Source organism: Schistocerca gregaria, chromosome 11 (assembly GCF_023897955.1).
Source record: "Schistocerca gregaria isolate iqSchGreg1 chromosome 11, iqSchGreg1.2, whole genome shotgun sequence".
Taxonomy (NCBI): domain Eukaryota; kingdom Metazoa; phylum Arthropoda; class Insecta; order Orthoptera; family Acrididae; genus Schistocerca; species Schistocerca gregaria.
Genome location: NC_064930.1, coordinates 49,960,947 through 49,983,218, shown reverse-complemented (window position 1 = coordinate 49,983,218; position 22,272 = coordinate 49,960,947). Strand labels below are relative to the sequence as shown.

Genomic DNA, 22,272 nt, shown 5'->3' with positions numbered 1-22,272 from the left:
GTCAAATTGGTGGTGTTTCCTTGTGAGAGGCACTCTTTAGGTCTGAGCGACCTGCCATTCTTTCGTAACCTTCCCCAGTTTATTGCAAACTCCATCCAGATGAAAGAACTAGTAATTCCAAAAGCTAGAGAAGTTCTTTGTACTTTCGTGTGTTTGTATGGTCAGTACTAATAATTTCATCTCCTGAAGTCTAGCACATGCCAGTCATTTTGTCTCTTAATTTTATAGCTTTGAGCTATTCCAGAATGTGAGCTTGAGACAAAATTATAATGTACTGAACTTTATCTTGGTTTTTATATTGTGGTTTGTCTGTTACATCTGTATTTTCCTTCCTGAGAATGGAAAAAGCAAAATAAATTCACACTATTTTCTGAAAGTTATGAAGCAGAGGCTACAGTGACATGGGGAATCTTTGTCTTCACATTACATCACTAACTTAATGATCACTATTACTCTTTCTGTGTGCTGATTTGAGATGTGTAAACCATGTTACAAAATACATATCGTTTTGCTACAGTTTTAGAAGCATTTCAGGACTAAATTCATTGTGTGTGACATCAGATAAGGAACTAAGAATACTTATTGAGTTCTGATTTCTAAAGAAGAAATTAATATCAAGGAGTCTTACTCCACAGAAGGTATGTCAGAAAAAATTTTGACTTTTTGTTAACAAACTTTAATCTAAATAACTTAATGAAAAAAGTGCTGTATAACAAAGATCTCGTGCTGGAATTATTTTGTGAATGAAATAATAAAACAATTCCATTACTTGTATAATTTACATACTAATACATCTGTATGTAAAAGGCTAGTAAATTTTTACTCGTTATTAATACAAACTTTTTGTTCAAGATTATGGACTGTAAAATGAAGAGAGACATTATACAAAACTATAAGCAAATTCATCGCACATGGCTCATGTAGAGAAAAACAGAAGATAATATCTCAATATTTCAGAAGAAAGGAAAGAGCAATTTGGCAAATGATTAGATTTAATAGATATGAAAAGAGAGGGAGAAAGAGTCATGAAAATTATCTACTGAGAAAAATAGAAGCATAACCACTCATGTCAGGGGAGTGTAATCATCAGAACTTCTTTTAGGTTCACACAAATCCCAATAAACTTTAGGAAAAGCAGCAAGAAGATTAGAAGAGCTACATCCAGACAGTCCAACTTTGAAGTATGTTGCAATGAACAAATTAATTGTTCCAGAGCCACAGTTTCCATAATGTTCAAGCAAACATTAACAACATAAATTGAACACCAAGGTTCCTGAAGAAAAAAGCAAAAAGTTGAATTTTTTTTACAACAGACATGACAATCTACCAAGCACCTCAAAGATGGGAAACTACATTATTTAAAAATTCTGACAGTAACAAGCAATTAGTTTTGCAAAAACTGTACATAATATTTTCAGCTCAGGGACATTATATGCAGTTTTAGGCAGACACTACAATGGGACAAATAAATATTTTCATCAACTACATATTTAGTGGTGTTTAGATACGCCTCGTAATACAGGGTGGTCCATTGATCATGACTGGGCCAAATATCTCACGAAATAAGCGTCAAACGAAGAAACTACAAAGAACAAAACTTGTCTGGCTTGAAGGGGGAAACCAGATGGGGCTATGGTTGGCCCACAACTGTCAAACCGATATCAACTGCGGTTTTTAAATAGGAACCGCCATTTTTATTACATATTCGTGTAGTACGTAAAGAAATATGAATGTTTTAGTTGGACCACGTTTTTCGCTTTGTGATAGATGGCGCTGTAATAGTCACAAACATATGGCTCACAATTTTAGACGAACAGTTGGTAACAGGTAGGTTTTATAAATTAAAATACCAAACATAGGTAATTTGAACATTTTATTTCAGTTGTTCCACTGTGATACATATACATTTGTGAACTTATCATTTCTGAGAATGCATGCTGTTACAGCATGATTACCTGTAAATAACACATTAATGCAATGCTCAAAATGATGTCCGTCAACCTCAATGCATTTGGCAATACGTGTAATGACATTCCTCTCAACAGCGAGAAGTTCGCCTTCTGTAATGTTTGCACATGCATTGACAATGCGCTGACACACATTGTCAGGCACTGTCGGTGGATCACGATAGCAAATATCCTTCAACTTTCCCCATAGAAAGAAATCCGGGGACATCAGATCTGGTGAATGAGCAGGCCATGGTATGGTGCTTCAACAACCAATCCACCTGTCATGAACTATGCTATTCAATACCGCTTCAACCGCATGCGAGCTACATGCTGGACAACTAATATGTTGGAAGCATATCTCCATTCTGTCATGCAGTGAAACATCTTGTGGTAACATTGGTAGAACATTATGTAGGAAATCAGCATACACTGCACCATTTAGATTGCCATCGATAAAATGAGGGACAATTATCCTTCCTCCCATAATGCTGCACCATACCTTAACCCACCAAGGTCGCTGATGTTCCACTTGTTGCAGCCATCATGGATTTTCCATTGCCCAATAGCGCATACTATGCCGACTAACGTTACCGCTGTTGGTGAATGACACTTCGTCGCTAAATAGAACGCGTGGAAAAATATCTGTCATCATCCCATAATTTCTCTTGTGCCCAGTGGAAGATCTGTACACAACATTTAAAGTTGTCACCGTGCAATTCTTGGTGCGTAGAAATATGGTACGAGTGAAATCGATGTTGATGTAGCATTCTCAACACTGACATTTTTGAGTCCCGATTCACACGCAATCTGTCTGGTACTGACATGCGGTTTAGCCACAACAGCAGCTAAAACACCTACTTGTTGCAGGTTGTGGTTGATGTTTCACACGTGGCTGAATACTTCCTGTTTCCTTAAATAACGTAACTATCCGGTGAATGGTCCGGACACTTAGATGATGTCGACCAGGATACATAGCAGCTTACGTAGCACACACCCATTGAGCATTTTCATCACAATAGCCATACATCAACACGAAATTGACCTTTTCCGTAATTGGTAAATGGTCCCTTTCAACACGGGTAATGTATGACGAAGCAAATACTATGACTATTACAGCGCTCTCTATCGCAAAGCGAAAAAAAGTGGTCCAACTAAAACATTCATATTTCTTTATGTACTACACAAATATGTAATAAAAAATGGGGGGGGGGGGGGGTCCTATTTAAGAAAACGCAGTTGACATCCATTTGACCTATGGCAGTGCCATCTAGCAGGCCAACTGTAACGCCATCTCGGTTCCCCCTTCAAGCTAGATGAGTTTCGTTCTTTGTAGTTTTTTTTCGTTTGATGCTTATTTCGTGAGATGTTTGGCCCGGTCACTATCAATGGACCACCCTGTATATCTGTAAAGATATGCTCACTCTATCTGGTGAATGCACTGAAAAATGACACTGAAAAAGAGCATTTTCTCATGAGGTAATGAGTTAGTGAAATATTAAGTCTACTATCAATTCATGTGTACTATAAAGTCATGTCTAAAGTGTAAAAATTGTAGCCCCTACACTTCCCTCCATGTTAAATGATGATGACTGATACAGAAATAAAATGGGAACAACGGATTGATGTTGACAGACAGCTAAAATTTGTGTATTAGTGGATGGTACTGATGTGTCAGAAATTGATAAGCGAATTTTATATTTCACTGCTTCATTAAAAACTGACAACCTGTTACCTGGAAGTGAGTGCAAAAGAGTCTCTCAAAAGTGGAGATCTACAGATAGACTTCCTCTGATTAACAAAGACAAAAGTCAAAGCACTCATTTATCACATGAAGTGCAGGCTTTACAGGTTGCCCCTGGAGTGCTGATGAAACATTTTATCATGCCATCATCACTGATGAGCTTTAACTAATGAAACAGTTTCTGTTGCAATTTTCTCATATAAATTATAGCTGATCTAAAGCAAAAGCTTGCATGTCTCAGAAAAGTTCACAATTTCTTCAGGTGGCTGCACTTCCCTATTTGAAAACAAGTATATGTTAGCCAGTTTGTGTTCAGAAGTATTTTAAGTGGAAATTGGCTGTGTTATTCTTTACTGCATGTCTATTGGTGATATAATGAGGAGAGAAGTGTGGAACCAGGTGAAACACGGAAAATGTTGGTTGGTTGGGCTAAAGATTTTTATAAATGTCCATGAACACACATTCAAGGAAGACTCGTGTTTTATGGCACTGAAAGATGATTTCTGAACAGATGAGTAAGGAAAACTTGCATTCAGGTCAAATTTATTCCTCATATTAAAAACTATCATTATTTTCTACCTTAAGCAATCTTAACATTCTTGTTGCAACAACCCCGAAGTTTGAAATAACCAAATATCTTGCCATAACTGAGGATCCAACACACAAAACATGTACTGGGTATTCAGAAGTGTGAAATTTATCTTGTCAGGAACCAGATGCTTAATATGAAGACACAGTTGGAACAGATGCTGGAAAGGATGTGAATGTTGATCTGATAAATCCTGGACTATCTTTCACTGCAGAAATTTTAAATGTTAAAAGTATAAAACCATTTTTATGGTATCTTGGAAAATAGAAAAGTTAAGGTAATGTTTTTGAGACCCACTTCACTTCAAAAGACTACAATTTATTCACACAACACAAAACAGGTAACACTCCTTTTGTCAGACCTGAATTAATTTTAACACTAATAAATTAACCAATGGCCAACGGCCTTGTCCCAGTGGTAACACTGGTTTCCGTCAGATCACCAAAGTTAAGTGCTATCACACTGGGCTAGCTCTTGGATAGGTCTGCCAAGGGCTGTTGGCAAGCGGAGTGCACGCAGCCATTGTGAGGCAAACAGAGGAGCTACTTGATTGAGAAGTAGCAGCTCTCGTCTCAGAAACTGACATACGGCCGGAAGAGCGGTCTGCTGACCACATGCCCCTCCATATTCGCATCCAGTGACGCCTGTGGGCTGAGGATGACACGGCGGCCGATCACTACCATTGGGCCTTCACGGCCTGTTTGGGAGGAGTTTTAATAAATTATCCAATGATTATTCAAAAAAGTAATAGATGTTATTACTTACATCTTTAGAATTGGTACCTATGACTGTATTGCAAGATAAATCATTTATTTTTAACAACAGAATGTAATGTACTGAAAAATTGATAACTTACGTATTTAAACTGTACAATTTATATATAGTTTGTTTCGTAGAGTTCCAAAAATTGCATTAAGGAAGACAATTGTGAGAGTCCTGAATAGAACCAAAAGTCTCTGTAATTGGATTAGTTTTTAATATTTATCTTCAAGATTTTAGTATAATTATTGCATGCCAAAGTATTACATTCTTAATGCATTCGTATTTTAAAGGAAGGCGGTAATTCAAACAATTTCTGGAATCTGTACATTCTCGTGTGGTCCTAACTACTTTTTACATCCTGTATGGAACATTCAATTTTCTGGTTTAAATGTATTTTTTAAGAATTCTTTCATAAGCTATCTTTAATTCCACAACCAACTGTCTGAATGTATTATCAATTATTTAGAAAAAGAACTGTTACTACAATGACTAACAAACCTCATTTTTGTAAGCATGGTTGCCTAAGAGGAAACATTGAATGGCTCTTTACTACAATTAATTTTATTTTTGATACAACTGACATTCAGTTTTATTCTATCTTGATCCACTTAACACTTTAACTAACTGCTCTGGACGTGTTAACATGCATGCCTTTGTACCTTTCCCTGTGTGCTCTGAACACATTTACACACGCCACCAGTCTTCCTACCTGAAGAACTGGTGGTACGCGTAAACATGTTCAGAGCATCAGGGACAGGTACAAAGGCATGCACGCTAACACATCCAGAACAGTTAAAGGGTTAAACTACCAGATCTACTGACCCTCCAAAAAATCCAAATTATTTCAAACAATAATTGGTGAATATTCTTCATTTCTACAATGACATAAACACATTTATTACCTAATTTATAGGTTCTGTCAATTATTCACAGTGTTTTCTGCGTACAAAACTACTTTTTACAAGCTACACTCACTCCTGACAAATGCCAAAATATTTTAATGAACCCTCTGGGTTGTTCATTAAAATTATCCCAACAGAATAGAAAGGAAACTTTTGTTTACCACAAAACAATAGCAATTTTCCTTTATGTTATATAACTGACTCAACACACACCTGACCGAAACATTCCACTAATGTTCTGAGAATCAAAGCCATATCCTTTTACAAGGAGAAACTGAGACTGGTCCGACATTTACTCAGCCACAAACCGACTTAGGGATCAAAATTATTTCAAGAGAATATTAAATTATTTATAAACATTTACTACACATGCTCCAAGTAAAGATATGCATTAGTAGAGGTGTGTAAAATACCTACAGTGTTCGCAGTATGTGTACCCACAGGCTAGGCTTAACAGATCAAATATTCCAGGATGAGATTTTCACTCTGCAGTGAAGTGTGCGCTGATATGAAACTTCCTGGCAGATTAAAACTGTGTGCCCGACTGAGACTCGAACTTGGGTCAGGCACACAGTTTTAATCTGCCAGGAAGTTTCAGACCAAATATTACTTTGAGCATTATACATATTGGTTAGATAGATGAAAGAAAACACAGTTTACTAGTACAAATAATAAAGGTTATGTGGACGAGCCCATTTTCAGCAAGTATTAGGTTGGTGCATAATTTCGTAGCATATTTCCACATGTTTAATATACAGAACAGGTACACATAACAGACACTTTAGTCAACAATGATATATTGTCCCCTTCACTGTTTACAGCGATCTGTGAATGATGGGGTGACTTCTTGATTCTGTGACTGTAGAAATAATGTGGTTTTGAGGCCAAGAACTCATTGAGCCATGTTCAGATTACATTTTCATTAGGAAAGGAAGTTCTTGGAAGGTTAATTGATATGAAGTAGAAAAGGCGAAAATCTGCTGACCCAAGATCAGATGAATAAGGTGGGTGTGGAATTACTTCAAAAGCCAACTCCTGTTACCATTTTTTGTCTGTATAGAAGAATGAGGGCAGATGTAATCGGGAATAGCATCACTTCACACAGTCTTCCCGGCCATTGTTCTTGAGCTGTGTCTCCAAAATGTGTCAGTTGTTGACAATAAATGTCAGCAGCAATGGGGAGCAGTTCATAATACACCACACCATCACTGTTCCACCAGATGTGTAATATTACCTTTCATATGGATGCTTTTTGTTACTGCTTTGTTAGGCCTCAACCATTACTTTCTTTTCTTTATTTTAGCAAAAAGACACCACTTTTTGACACCAAAATGATACAGGATAGGAACGGTTGGTGGTGGTCATGAGCCAAATGGTAATGAGTAAGCAGAGATGTACATATGGCTATCCATGTATTTTTGTGATTTTGGTTTAGAGCATGTGGTACACATACACCCGATTTTTTAAACTTGCTCATTGCATTCAAATGTCAGAAGGTGATGAAATGATCACAATTCATCGAATTTGACAGTTCTCAGGTGCAATGATGCGAATATTTGTGGATTAATGCATTTAAATTACAAAACCATTTTCTTGCTGAGCTCTGTCAAATGAAATTAAATACAAATGGTGGAAATGTTTCTGGCAACCTCCACTGCTGCTACACCTCTATAGAACCCAAACAGATGAATGTCAGCAGTGCTCCAGTTTCTCCATTTGGCTGTCCGCTTTCTAGTGACCACAGTTCCACTCAGTATCTCCAAATGACAAAATGACTATATATAAACTCATATATAAGTAAACTCAAACTGAAACAGTAAAACTACAAATGAAAATAACAACTGATAAATAAACCCACAGCCAACAGAATACAAACATGCAAAACTAAAGTGCTACAAACTTATACACCAACACAATATTTAGAAAAAAGAATTTGAAAAAATATTGGGTCATGACAACAATTTCGCATCAGTAGCTGGAAACGTGGGAAAAATAAAGTGACCACTGAAATTAGATTCAGTCAGGAATTTTATACTGCACCAGCAGATATCAGTTTCATCAGATGAGTTGTCAAATCAATCACAAGAATCATCTGGTGACAGAAGCAGGAGCTCCTCATTATGAATGTAACAACCAAATTACTAAAATGTGCTGACTTTACAGCATGACAAATATGCAGTAGAAGTCAAGAAAACTTATCGGCATCAAATTAAAACATTGATCTTCACTTAGGAAACTGGTTTTACGCTGTTAAAGGAATTACACTTAAGAGAACTGAATCATCACTTTAGCAACAAAACACTGTGTCATAGTAAGAAATAATACCTTGGGAGGGAAACTGAGTTCAGAATGTTGAAACAGTATAAATTAGTTCCCACAGGGTTCAGGATTCAACTTGTCTTGACCCAAATAAATGTTATGCTGAAGCCATTGGATGACTCTTGAAAAACTGCAATGTTTGCTGATTACACAAGTACACTGATAATCAACAAACACATGCATACGATAACAGCCAGGAGAATAATGGAACATGCTTCCAACCGCTTTATAGGCAACAGAACAAAAATTCAACATTTATACTTACAAAAACACACCTCATGCAGTTCCACACAAGCCCAAATAACTTACAAATACAAGGAGGAGATACCAATGACAGACACTGGACAAGGATCCACATGTTCCTGGGCATTCAGATGGATAATAAATTAAGGAGGACACCAGCATACGAATGGGTTAACCGAAAACGCTCATATCTCTGCCTTGCAATTGTAAATGTTCCTCCAGCGTGTCAACCTGCAGAGCTGCTGCCTAGCATAATTTCCACAGTTTCACTGAGTACAATCCATTAGGGAAATCTCATAAGGCATGGCAGCTAAGATCAAATACATATTTATCCTACAGAAGCATGCAGTAGGAACATGATGCGATGCACACAACTGAAGAGCTTACATAAACCTCTTCATGGACCTAGGGAATCTTGCACCTACATGCCAGTTTGTAGCTCTGTAAAGGTTTTTACGTAAAATAAAAATATAAATATTTTGTTTATTTCTGGGGGATTCCCCCAAAAGATAATTCCAAAAACAAATGAAAAATCTGAAAGAAGGCATCTTCACTGTCTTTAGGCAAATGGCACTGAGTGGATCAGCTTGATGAGTTTGTTTATTTGCTTCATCTCACAATACAGTATATTTTTTCATTGATGGGAGTTTGTGTAAGGCTCCATCTACGCACCCTCCCTTCAAACAACTTTGGGTGAACTATAATGCTACATGGTAACAGCAGTGACTGGAGGAAGTCCTGACATTTGTGAATGCATGGGTCAAGTCTATTGTTTGTATATTTATGTGTGTTGAAAAAATTTTAGTATTTGTGATTAGTAAATGGAGAATTTGATCCTAAACTGTGGAAAGTACTTTAATGTTCCATGTGCATCCATATATATCACATAGAATTGGAGTATCATATGCCTCTTTTGTAAATGAAGGCTTTGCAAGCATGCGTTGAAGCAAAATACTACCCAAAGTCTGTATCTTCGTTTATGTCACAGTTGTAGCCTTATGAAACTTAATGATTTGAAACAGCCTGATGAACTGCTTATACAAGCATAATTTCTTTTAGTAAATTATGATAACCTTAAATTGTCTCAACGGGCTGCATTTATTACTAAACAGTTTATAATTTTTTCATAAAATTAAATTTGCTTTTAGTGTTAACACTGAAATCTCTACCTTGGATAGAGATGGATTGTGAAGGTTATTCATTCATTTGTTCTTTGATTTACACATTACATACAGTAGATGAAGATGTGGATGGATGTAGAATGAGCTAGGCTGCAAAAGTAAAAGGCAGAAGCAGCCACAACAATTTACTTCTGTGAAGTATATGGACAACCAGCAACTTGAAATGAGCATAAATCTACAGACACGGCTCATTATGCAAACTGCTAAGAGATTATTTTGTACGTATGTGTATGTACATTAACTAATATAAAAAATATCACTTTTTCTCCTCCTACATTACTCTGCTACTTATTTTACTTAACATCTACATCTACATCGATACTCCACAATTCTCCTTATGGCATGTGGCCGAGAATACCCTGTACCGCTACTAGTAATTTCCTTTCCCATTCTACCCACAATCAGAACAAGGGAAAAATTACTGTTATATACCTCCATATGAGCCTTAATCTCTCATATTTAATCTTTGTGGTCCTAATGAGCAATGTGCGTGTGGAAACAGAATCGTTTCACAGTCAGCTTCAAATACCAGTTCTCTAGACTTCCTCAACAGCATTCCTCAAGAACAATGCCTTCCCCCAAGGATTCCCATCTTAGTTCCTGAAGCATGTCCATTACACTTGCATTTTGTTCAAACTTACTAGTAACAAATCCAGCAGCCTGCCTATGAATTGCTTCTCCAACAAAGGATTAATACACCTTTACACAGGAATTATGTCAGCTGTCTATGTATTTGCGAAGCTTATCCCCATTCAACATAAAAACTAAACTTACATGAAACTTGCATCCCTAAGTCAAAATATTGTGATAGGCACAAGACAGTGGCTAATAAGGTATTACTGAACTTTGGTTTTCGATACATGATATCTACTGGAAACTAAATATTCCCATTCATCCACTCTACAACCATTCAAAACAGCAAAACCACACCCTAATACTCCACACACAGAATATGACAGGACAACTCACTGAATAAAAGAATGAAAAATACACCTATGCTTGCTTACACATTCATTCCACTTTTATTCATCCAAATGTCTCTGCAGAACATTGTGCACCTTCTCACCTCATCTCATAGCTCATTATTCCTTTGCAGCATAGCTCCATTGTATAGCACCTCATTCTGAAATTAGTTGTGCTCTACTGGATCTGGCTGAAGGATTTAATTCTCCCCTTTACCTGAACATACAACAGTCTGATACTCAAGATGTTCTCCAATTAGCCACTGCACAGTCCTCCTGGGTGCTTTCCCTGGAACAGTTGCTCCCAACCCACATTTCTACTATCCACTTTCCCTTAACAATGCTTGATGGTTCCAAAAGATGATTTTCTTCATCTCAATGATCACATCTCCAATTCCCAGTTTTCCCTATCTTCACTACAGCTGAACAAATTTCGCTACATGATAAAAATCAACAATCAGCAGTTTAGTGCCTTAACTCTGCAAAGCAACCGGTGGATGGCACAGACTTGCACAGCCATAACCAGCATTCTAAAAACAATATTTCTGAAATTATGTCTTACATTTCTCGAACCATGATCCATTACAAACTGACCTCCACATTCCATCTTTCATGCAATGCCACATCAGCCCATAACAACATTTAGCTGTTGGAGCCTTAATGCAGGACATGAAATTTTTGTTAGCAGCTCCTATGTATTGGTCTGCAAGATGACGAAATCTTCAGAGAACTTGAAACAACTGAGAATTACTGTTCAACAGCACACAAATGATAAGAATCAGTGCAACTTCTTGATACCAAAATCTAATCTCTTGACTTAATTCACTAGGTGATGAGTCTCTTACTATTACCTTCCTCACTGATGCTATCTTCACATATTACAACCAAGAAAATAATAAAACAGAAAAAAGGAGTAACATGCCATGAAAGTACATCAAAATTATGTCTGAAAAGTAAATGACTAATGTGGAAGGAGCAAATCTGATGTAGGAACCAGTTCGGTCAGGTTTTCAGAAAAGATCTATTGAATCAGGTACTTTAGGAGTAGAGTAACAAAGACTTAAATTTATTGATCTAGTTTTTCATGTAACCAGGTAGTAAATTCCCAATTCCACAATTAAAAAGAGGATCTTGCTGGCCATGTGTCAGTATTAAAACGGTCAGCCCTATTCTTCTGCATCATTAAGCCCCAGCATTTTACATTAAAAAGCTCCCGAAAGCACAAAGATCATTTGTCACTTCAGCCAACATAGCTAAGATGTCCCCTGCACCAGTGCATATGGTTCAAATGGCTCTGAGCACTATGGGATTCAACATCTTAGGTCATAAGTCCCCTAGAACTTAGAACTACTTAAACCTAACTAACCTAAGGACATCACACACACCCATGCCCGAGGCAGGATTCGAACCTGCGACCGTAGCAGCCCAGTGGTTCTGGACTGCAGCGCCAGAACCGCACGGCCACCGCGGCCGGCGAGTGCATATGCTACTCAGGATCACTGTCATGGCCATAGGTCCTATTTGTAGATTTGTTCAGGTGTCTCACACTATTTAATCTAAGTTATGTATTTCCAAAGTAAAATGTGAGGTACACACCAGTGATTTCAGTGGCAACTCACATGACAAGTATTTCCAGAGCACACTACCACCAATACTCAGGCCTGCACACTTGTGTTGGGAGCAGCACTCGCAGCTAACACCATTTCCTCACCTTTGCCCCTGGTGAGATGGAGGAAAGTGGTATTACGTGTGGTCTCTGGGGCCACACACAAAGGCCAGTATGGTCTTGTGTGTTTTTGCAATAAATGGTTACCAACTACAACCAAGCCACTTCAACAGCAACTACAGCTATGCAATAGGACATCCTACAGTTTGTTTTGTTGGCCAAGCTTCTCATTTGCACATCAACTACTACATCTGGAATTTACATTTCTGTAAAGCTCTTCTTGTACAACAACACTACTACTGTTTCACTTACTGTCCTGTCTACTTGTCATTCCAATTCATCACTTATCTGTTTAAAATAGCATAATATGAGTCTCTGTGGCATTAAATCTTGGCTTACTAGCTGCCAATCAGCCACACTCCTTTACATACTGTCTGGGCTGTTCCTAGCACGGTATTTGGGTTTCTTGACTCTTATCTTATATAATCACTAAACTTTCAGAGTCTGAATCCTTTACAGCCACAGGGAGACTGTTTAAGGACAATGAGATCAACAGCGAACCAGTACTTTCCACAATTATGTGTTGAACGTTCCACGGTCTTTGTCTAATTTTATTCCTGTGACAAGTTTATCAATGTGACCGTCTCTTTCTCTCAAAGAAGTTATAAAGCATATTATGACAAGAAGTCTTCCTCCTTTAGATCTGCCAAGTATCTAATGGTGAGGTCATACATGGCTTCATCTATGAACAATTATTCACCAAAAGTCATAAATAAAGTTTTTCTCTGACTGACAAATTTATGACAAATTCAACAGGTACCACAAATTCCACAATAGGTACAGGTTGTGGCCAAAGTATCAGGGGTGATCTATAACACACGAATCTTATATCTTTTCTCAAAATGCTAAAAGGTTTTGAGACAAACTTATGAATAGTTGTGATTCATTCAGAAGATAAGAACATACAATATTCTTTTCAACTGTTAAGTCCCAAGTTACTGAAAGGAGGAATATTTCTCAAATGACCTATGATTAGAATTTACACTTTGTCTAAATGTGAAGTATATCCATCACACACTGCCATTATAAAATATACTTGATGTCAACAGTGGCTATGGAAAATAGGATTATACCAGCCACCAGTCCCATTCTACTTCTATTTACAACAGTCAGCATGTAACAGGTGTTACGAGAGTAATCACAAAAGTAAGGTCCCCTATTTTTTATAAGTACAGAACTCTGTGTGTGGCAGGTGGCACTGATATGAAGAGTACTTCATGCGCTGTGTGTAAACATGCACACGCCACACTGAGGCGCTCAGTCTTGGCTTGGCAGCCGTTGAGAATGGAGTTCCCGTTGGATGTTACTGCCAAGTGCGAATTGCGTGCTGTTGTTCGGTTTTTGAACACAAAGGGCACTGCACTGACTGAAATCCATTGCCAATCGATGGAAGTGTATGGTAAGTCGTGCATGGACGTCAAAATGTTTGTAAGTGGAGTAGGTAGTTTGTAGTCTGCCAGTATAGTCATGGCAACCCTTTTTTGGGATCGGAAAGGGGTATTGGTCGACTTTATGCCCACTGGGACCACAATTAACACTGACAGGTACTGTGAAACTCTGATGAACTCAAACAGGCAATTCAAAACCAGAGAAGAGGAATGTTATGCAAGGGCATACACCTTCTCCATGAAAACGCTAGCCCACACATCACTCGGCAAATCATTGTTCTCCTGCAACAGTTTCAGTGGAATAACAACCCACCCACCCTATAGTCCTGCCTTGACGACCAATGACTATTACCTGTTCTCTAGGTTAAAAGAACATTTAGCCGGAAAGCAATTCAGCTACGACAACGAAGTGAAAGAAGAGGTTCATAACTTTCTGAAGAGCATGCAAGCTGCTATGACATGGGCATACAAAAACTGTCACAGCATCTACAAAAATGCATCAACAGAAATGGTGATTATGTCGAAAAATAGCTAAATGTTCAAGCTGCAAACTGATGTAAACCATAGTAAAAATAAACAGGTCTAGGTACTTAAAGAAAAAAATAATAATAGGAGACCTTACTTTTGGGATTACTCTCTTATTAGTCAAGTGGACAGGTAGAAGAATACTCAACAATTACAAACAGCAACAAGTTCCAGAAAACTGACAATCTGTGTCAATTGCACTGAAATGCGTCCTTTACTCTATACAATTAACAGTTCACCTTTTTCCTCACTCTGCATGCAATATATGAGGGATGTGAATACTTACGATATTCTGTGTTACATTCACTTCAACATTTACTCCAGGATCTTCCTTGACAAAATCAGTGGACCAAGATAGTTCCAATAGATCTTCAACAAACTGAAAGAAGAAATCAATCTGTGAATTGTAGCTGCTTGCTAACTTATGTATGTATGACACAGCTCTCAGTATTTCTTTCTTATGAGTATCATCCAACCTTGCAGAAATTCTTATTGCCTGGGAAGAGTGAGTGTCAGAATGCATCCAAATCAGTTCTAATGTCTCTGATTTTGCTATCAGCCATTGAGTAGCATTTATCTGGCATACTTTCACTTCCTATTCCTGTCACATAATCGACTCCAATTTCAGAGGCACTACGGCCTGCTCTATCGGATGGTCATACTCCCATATACAAACCTGATATATATGTGTGGGAACATTTCAAAATTAAACTCAGATAATATTGAGATGAACATGATCTTCCAGCTGTAAACCCATAAACAAGAGAGCTTGTTGGTTATTAATCAAATGAATATGGCATTCCATACATCATCATCAAAATTGAATAAATTTAATGGTATTTACACAGCTTCTTGCTCTGTTGGGTTGGGTTGTTTTGGGGGAGGAGACCAGACAGCGAGGTCATCGGTCTCATCAGATTAGGGAAGAATGGGGAAGGAAGTCGGCTGTGCCCTTTGAAAGGAATCATCCCGGCAGTTGCCTTGAGTGATTTAGGGAAATCACGGAAAACCTAAATCAGGATGGCCGGATGCGGGATTGAACCGTCGTCGTCCTGAATGCGAGTCCAGTGTGATAACCACTGTGCCACCTCACTCAGTTTCTCGCTCTGTCACCATGTGTTTTTAATGTTTGCTCTTTAAGAAACAATGCAAATTTATGTGATGTGTACTGAAGGAAAATCATAAGGAATTACATACATCCAATGCTATATTTCAGTAATGATGGATGTACTACAGTGAACAGTGACTGAGAAGTCTTAAAATATACACCCACCAAGTATCTTAGTTCCAAATCTTCTGTTATAGCACTAGTGACACAGAGGCAATTACTTCTAAGAGGAAGTCTTCCTTGCTTCACTGATACCACAACTCTATTTAAGGCCCTCATCACATACAGTCATAATAAAAATATAATACAAGGATAATGTTTGGTAAAGATATGCTTGTTACAAGGGCTGATAAAATACTATTGGTAATAACCAACACATAGCAGATCTAACTAGAGTTAACTAAAAGTCCATAAAAAATTATTGAAAATAGCTGGTATCATAGGTTACAATTGTTCACCACCCAAATAAAATTTAGCTTGAATGCCCCATATTTGTGTCATGACACTATAACTACACTTCATCTGCAATGCAGTGCTTGAGTGAACACCTACATTACACTCAGAGCTATCCACATGTTTCAGTTCTGTATCTTGCTTTACCCTATCACTAGGTCCATCAGCATTCACTGGGTCTTCAAGAAACTGAAAAAAAGGAAAAAGTGAAGTGATCAAGGCTTCTGTGCCTTGTTCCTACATGCTCTCTCTTAGAGAGGAGTAGCAGAGCAGGGGGATGGAGGGAGGGAGGGAGAGAGGGAGGGTAGTAATTTCAAAGAGATCTTGTGTAGAAGCTGACAAGGCCAAAACACTAATAATCACATATATTCATCTATTAAAACAAGACAGCAAGGAAATGTGGATGCCACAATTCAAATATTTGAAACCAAAGCTTTGTTTATTCTTGAACGCAGGCACAACAGTAAGAGATTGTCCACCAAATATCAACCAAAATTACTTCTTATGCATCAAGCCACAATCAGCATACACTGTATCCATACATATTATGTGGGTGTGTTTCACATCTCATAAACCACTGGATTGACTTCAACTGAACTAGGTACATCAATACTTACCATCCAGAGGAAAATACAAAGAAGCAATCTCCTATGGGTGTGGGCATGTTAATGTTGACAGAGGAGGGGGAGGAACAACAGATAGAAAGAGTTGGCAGGAACAGATGGACAGAGATAGGGTAGCAGATGGACAGAGATGGTTGGCAGGTTGAATGATTAAAGGGACCAAACTATTACGTCATCTGTCCATTCTTTCATGAACAAACAGGCCTACATGACTGTAGATGAGAGAGAGCCAACAACAGACAACCCAGAGCAAGAAAACCTCGAGGTCTACATAAGGTCAACAAAGCTGATGGGAGACAGAAAGAAGAAAGGGAAACAGAGGAACAGAGACAGGCAAGATGCCCCATTTAGCGATCAGCTAGAAGCCCCAGAGAGCAGAATACAATGAGTGGCCATACGTCCCCCAAACCTCACCACTAACCAAATGTACTGCACTGCCTAGGAAAGGCTAGCAACACAAACAGGGCAAGAGAAGCACAGAGCAAAAGATGAATTACTGTAACACATCATGTGAGAGGGAGAAAGAAGAGGAAAAGAGCAGATAGGGTGAGAATCGTGCTGGACCATCAAGCTCAGACTATCACAACCTGGACTGGACAGAGACGGCAACATTGTGTTCTGCCAACCCCTCAATGGACCGATAAAGGTTAACTGACCATCCCTGAAAGAGAGTGGTAAAAGCCCTCTTCACGAATAAAACATAAAGCTAAGTCAGCCACTGAGGCATCATCTAACACCATGGGGAGCAAGAGCAGGAGATTAGGATTCCACCACAGGGTGGCTAGGTTGGGGCAGTCCAGCAAAATGTGGACCACTGTTGAATGAGAACTGCATCAATAGTGGGGTGGGTCCTTGCACTGAAGGAGATGACCATGAGTCAGGCATGTATGACTGATGTGGAGCTGGCAAAGGACAGTAGAATCTTTGTGAGAGGCTTGCATGGAGAGGCACTGGTAGTTTGGTGAAGTCACAGTGAGCCATTCCACATTCCTAAAACTTGATGGTGTAATACCTGTCAGGGGTTGCTTCTAGAATACTGATCACCATAGCCAGTTTGGCCAAGCTGTCAGCAAGTTCATTCGCAGAGATCACAACATGACACGTAGTCCAAACAATGATCACTGAGCATTCACATTGTTCAAGGGCATACTGGGAATCCTGGATAGCAATGATCAAGGGGTGGTGTGGGTAACATTGGTCAAGAGCTTTCAAACTGCTCAAGGGTTTGCTGCAGATTAGAAAGGATCCACTGGTGCAGGAAAAAATATGTTCAAGGCACAAGAGATGGCTACCAACTTCACAGTCAAAACACTACAGCTTCAGGCAACAGGACCAGTTCTGTGTAACCTGTGTGAGTGTAAGCAAAGACCATGTGATCAGCAATCATCAACCAATAAAAACAGACTACTACTCAACTCCAGGATGCACCAAGTCTGGAGAAGTGGCAGAAGGCCTCAAGGGTACCATGCCTTTTGGACTTTGTGATAGGTCAAGACGAAGCTCTAGCCGAGGTGTATCCCACAGAGATGTATATGAGTGGGCCATGAGGAGACTTAGAAAATGAAGTAACTGGAGTTCAGAGGGGAGGAACAGGATGTGGATTGTGATCATAATCCCTGATGCGGGCCGCCATGGAAAATGGATTTCCATGTTTGGAAAGAGTGGATGGTAGTTTACATGCTTAGGGGAGTTGCAAATGTGGGTAGCATAACTGAGAAGCTGCTGCTAGCATCTGATACACAACAGACAGACCCCAGCCTCCATGAGTAACCCATTCACAGGACTAGTTCAAAAGCTTCCTGTTGCAAATCAAACTCCACAGCAGTGTATCATATTCAGTATCCACAATAGTGAGGGTGATGCCGAAACTTATGCCAGACTCCCACAATCAAGATACGGTTGTATCAGGGCTTTGTAAAACTACAGAATGGTAGCACACACTGCACCCCAGCTGGTGTTACTCAGGCAGTGACGTGTACTGAGGTGCAGCGAGCACTTTCACTTATTACACTGGCGAAAATCGGGAATTCCCATTGAATGAGAAGCAGAGAACAGTCCTAAAAATCGATATGTCCCTGCCACAGGGAGTAACTGAGGATGATACTGAGGACCTCACAGCTGCTGATCATTGACAGCTATTAGAAAATCACTGACACACAATACAGTCATGAGGGATCACAGTCTATTGTATATGGTGGTGGTGGTGGTGGTGGTGGTGGTGGAGGAGGAGGAGGAGGAGGAGGAGGAGGAGGAGTTGTGGGAAGCACCAAATCGAACCCAGAATATACAATGTGACAGGAAATTCTGCATAAAAATTGGGAATGAGCCTGAGACCTCACTCAGGTAAGGTAGCAAGGCTATGGTATCCCCTGTGGTGATATAGGCCCTTTGCAGGTGGAATAAAATTGCTATAAAGCATTGACATTGGGCAAATGCTGTTTGGATTGCATATTACAGGTAAACCAAAATAGAAGTAGGGGAACACCTTGGCGAAAACCACCCTGGGATGGAGCCAGAAGACCTTGAGACTCAAGGAGCAACATAGCCACCAGTTCACTGTGCATTCAAGCAACTTACAGAGAACATTGGTGAAACTTATTGAACGATAACTGCCAATCTCTAGATAGTGCCTAAACAGCTTCAGCACTGGGACAATGATACTTTCTCATCTTTGCAATTGGAACTGGCTGCAGTTCAGATGTAGTTAAAGATGGCAAGTATATGATGCTGACAATCCACTGACAGGTGCTTGATGATTTGGTTGTGGATGTGACCTGGCCTTGGGACTGCATCTGGGCAGAGGGCTAGGACAGTGACGAACTCCCACTCACTGACAGGAGCTTTGTACATCTCCAGGTGGTATGTAGTATAAGATAATCACTTTTGCTCTACCCACTGCTAGCAAACATGAAAAACTGGTTTATAATCCTCAGATGGTGTGACCCTAGCATAATTCAGAGCAAAACGTTTAGCAATGGCATCTGGGTCAGTGGAGACAGTACCATTAAAATTAATAGCAGATACACCTATTAGGGTCTGCTATAAATAGGGATGTCTGATATTAGGCCAACCCTGCGAAGGACAGGTATGTGGTCCGATGGTTGAAACATACTGATACCAGTATTCTTCTTTTCATCATTTTATCCAGTGGCACACACAGGCACGAAGCCATTTAAAGTCAATGAAATGCTCCATCGATGGGTGCTACTTACAGTGCTGGAGAGCCCACCTGCTATCTCTAATGGCTCTGAAACTTCTGATGAGCACCAAAGTACTCTACTGTCGCAGCAGGCACAAGGAACAGGGGATTTCTAAATCAGCTGCCAAAGGAACGGCTGTAATTATATTCAGGACTGTCTCGTTGAGGTCTCTATGTGGCAGTGTGTCGGCAGACAGACGCAAAAGCAGTCCAGGCAGTGAACCTGAAAGCCCATTTGGGCAGTCATGAAGGGTAGTGATGCTGACGGAGGGACAGGAAGACTGCAAAGTGGTCACAACCACATGGTCATCATGGACTCCCAGTGGATGGATGGGAGAAGATAAGGCCTGCCAATGGAAAGGTCAATGGCTAAGAAAGCCCTGTGGACCATGCCGAAGTGTGTGGGCGTACCAGTATTTAATAGGAAAAGACTGTTCCAGTAAGTTTTCGGGGTCTGTACCATGGCAAGCAATTGTGGTCCCATTCCGCAAAGTGTTATGGGCGTTGAAGTCACCAAGATTAAGAAAGATGGGGAGAGCTAAGAAACCAGTTAGCTAAGAAACAGCCTCCAAAGGTGTATCAAGGGGCAAAAGTTCGCTATATAGAGTGTCCACAAATCTCCAAACTCCATTCTGGGTTCCATTGTGTGGTTTGAATTGGGGCCTCAAGGGCCACCATAATATCTACCTCAGCCACAGAAGCTGAACAGGTGGGATGGGATCTGCTCGCAAGGGGAGGGGGGGGGGGGGGCAGGGGCACCAGAAGGTCCAGATTTTTGGAGGGCTTCTTTTCTTGACTCTCCTCTCTCAGAGGATTTTAATGATGGGGAGGGCTTCTCAAACAGTTTCAGATAAATATGATGGTTGTGAAGATCTACTACCAGCAACCTGTGGCTCCTTCAATCACTAGCTGGTGTCCAGTTGTAGAACAGCAGAATCCTGGGAAGGAAGTGTCCCATTCCTCACAAGAGAAGCTGGAAGTTGGTTATTCATCTCAGGTTGGGAGGTGGGGACTAATGTCGCTGTTGAGAAGATATCAATTCCAAAATAGGTGTGGGGAAAGCAGCAAAACAGGAGCCCCCAAATCATCAGAAGTGGAGGAGAAGGGGGCAGGCACACCTGAGGAATCCCGGAGGCCCACTGCAAAAAGTGTAGCAGGCAAGAGTACCATTGGCAAAGGGGAGATGTCTTTGTAGCTGAAGAATACAACATTGTAGTGCATACTGGGTGCAAATGCTTGCACCTCTTTTTGGAGTCTTGTATTCTTGTATCTTCTTTGCTCTCTCGAAAACAGTGTGATCTGATGAAAATGGAGTGTGGTGCTTGACACAGTTGGGGGTGAGGCACAAGGGATTTGCGTGCAGTTCTCGCAAAGATATGCGCAGAGATGTCGGGCACTTGAAGCACCATATGGGGGAGGTAGGTGGGTGCTGGACATACCATTTCTCATCACATTTGTGTACCATCACCTTGACCTTTTCAGCCAATGTATCACTCTCAAAGGCCAAGATGAAGGCACTGGTAGCAACCCTATTGGCTTTTGGAGCCCTGTCATTCCATGTTGGCATGTAGCTCATCAACAGATAGTAAGAGCATGTCTCAATGGAAATTGATGCACTGAACTGTATAAAGACTATTAAGTGGAGTGACAGTCACCAGTATGTAATCCAGCTTGTTACATGAAAGTAGTGCTTGTGGCTGGGAAGGGGACGCTGTATTGATCAAAATTAATCCAGTCTTAATTTTGGAGATGGCTGAACTCTGTGAAAATTGTCCCCTATAGTTTCTACAAATAATTATCACTTTGTGGCCAAGAAGGAATCCATATCAGTGTGTGTGCAAACTAAGTACTGGGGGAGGGTGGGGGGGTAGTATTTTTCAACTTGCCACTTATCCCTACATTCCTCCCACAGTGCAGGCACTGAAAGGAAAATTTCAGGATCATCTCTGCCTGCATTGAGAGAGGACTTCCTGCTTGTAGAGACTACTGGGGCTGTATGGCCACCAGCATGTGATACCATCATCTGCTTCATTTATAGCTTATCTTCCATGATGCCACCCACTACATATGAGGGCTCTTCCCATAGGTGCCACCTAGTCTCAGCAATTGCTACCTAACTAGTAATCCGGTCCTCAGAGTCTGCATTCCCACCATCATGATGGGATCACACTCCTTGGCAAATATGGGAGTTTTCAGTTCAGGCACCAACAGAGCAACCCCTGTGTGGTTAGGAGGCTACCACCATGCAGGTACTTGATGACCCACCACAATGGGATGGCTACCATTATGGGTTTTGGCTATGTTACCTTATTAAAGACAAGGGTGCAACAGTGGAACATACACTGCATTTAGTTCCCTGCATGATTTGCATTTTTGGATAATTTTGAAAATTGGTCGCAGGTCAAACCTAACATTGGGGAGCACATATTTATTTAATGAGAAGTTGTAGTAAATGCCGGAAGTGGAAAGTCGAGTCGCAGTCATAAATTACATCCAAGCAGGGACTGCACCATGAAAACCATCTAATGCAGAGGCAGGGGGAGGGGGCGAAGGAAGTGTGTAAGTGTAATCTTGCAGCACAGAAAGGTAGTAATGCTACAAA

The 22,272-nt window shown here is 40.0% G+C and overlaps 1 protein-coding gene across 7 annotated transcripts in view; it reads right to left on the bottom strand.

The window, feature by feature from the left end:
- Positions 1-22,272, bottom strand: part of LOC126295321 (zinc finger protein 93-like) — a 191,597-nt gene that overhangs the window by 137,756 nt on the left and 31,569 nt on the right. For 4 of the 7 annotated variants that reach the window (XM_049987785.1, XM_049987786.1, XM_049987780.1 and 1 more), the window contains one exon: positions 14,574-14,684. The exons of 1 other annotated variant lie outside the window; for it this stretch is intronic. In XM_049987785.1, the coding sequence (XP_049843742.1) occupies positions 14,574-14,684 (111 nt within the window). The remainder of the gene's footprint in view (positions 1-14,573; positions 14,685-22,272) is intronic. 2 more of the 7 variants (XM_049987783.1, XM_049987782.1) reach the window with 1 other exon arrangement.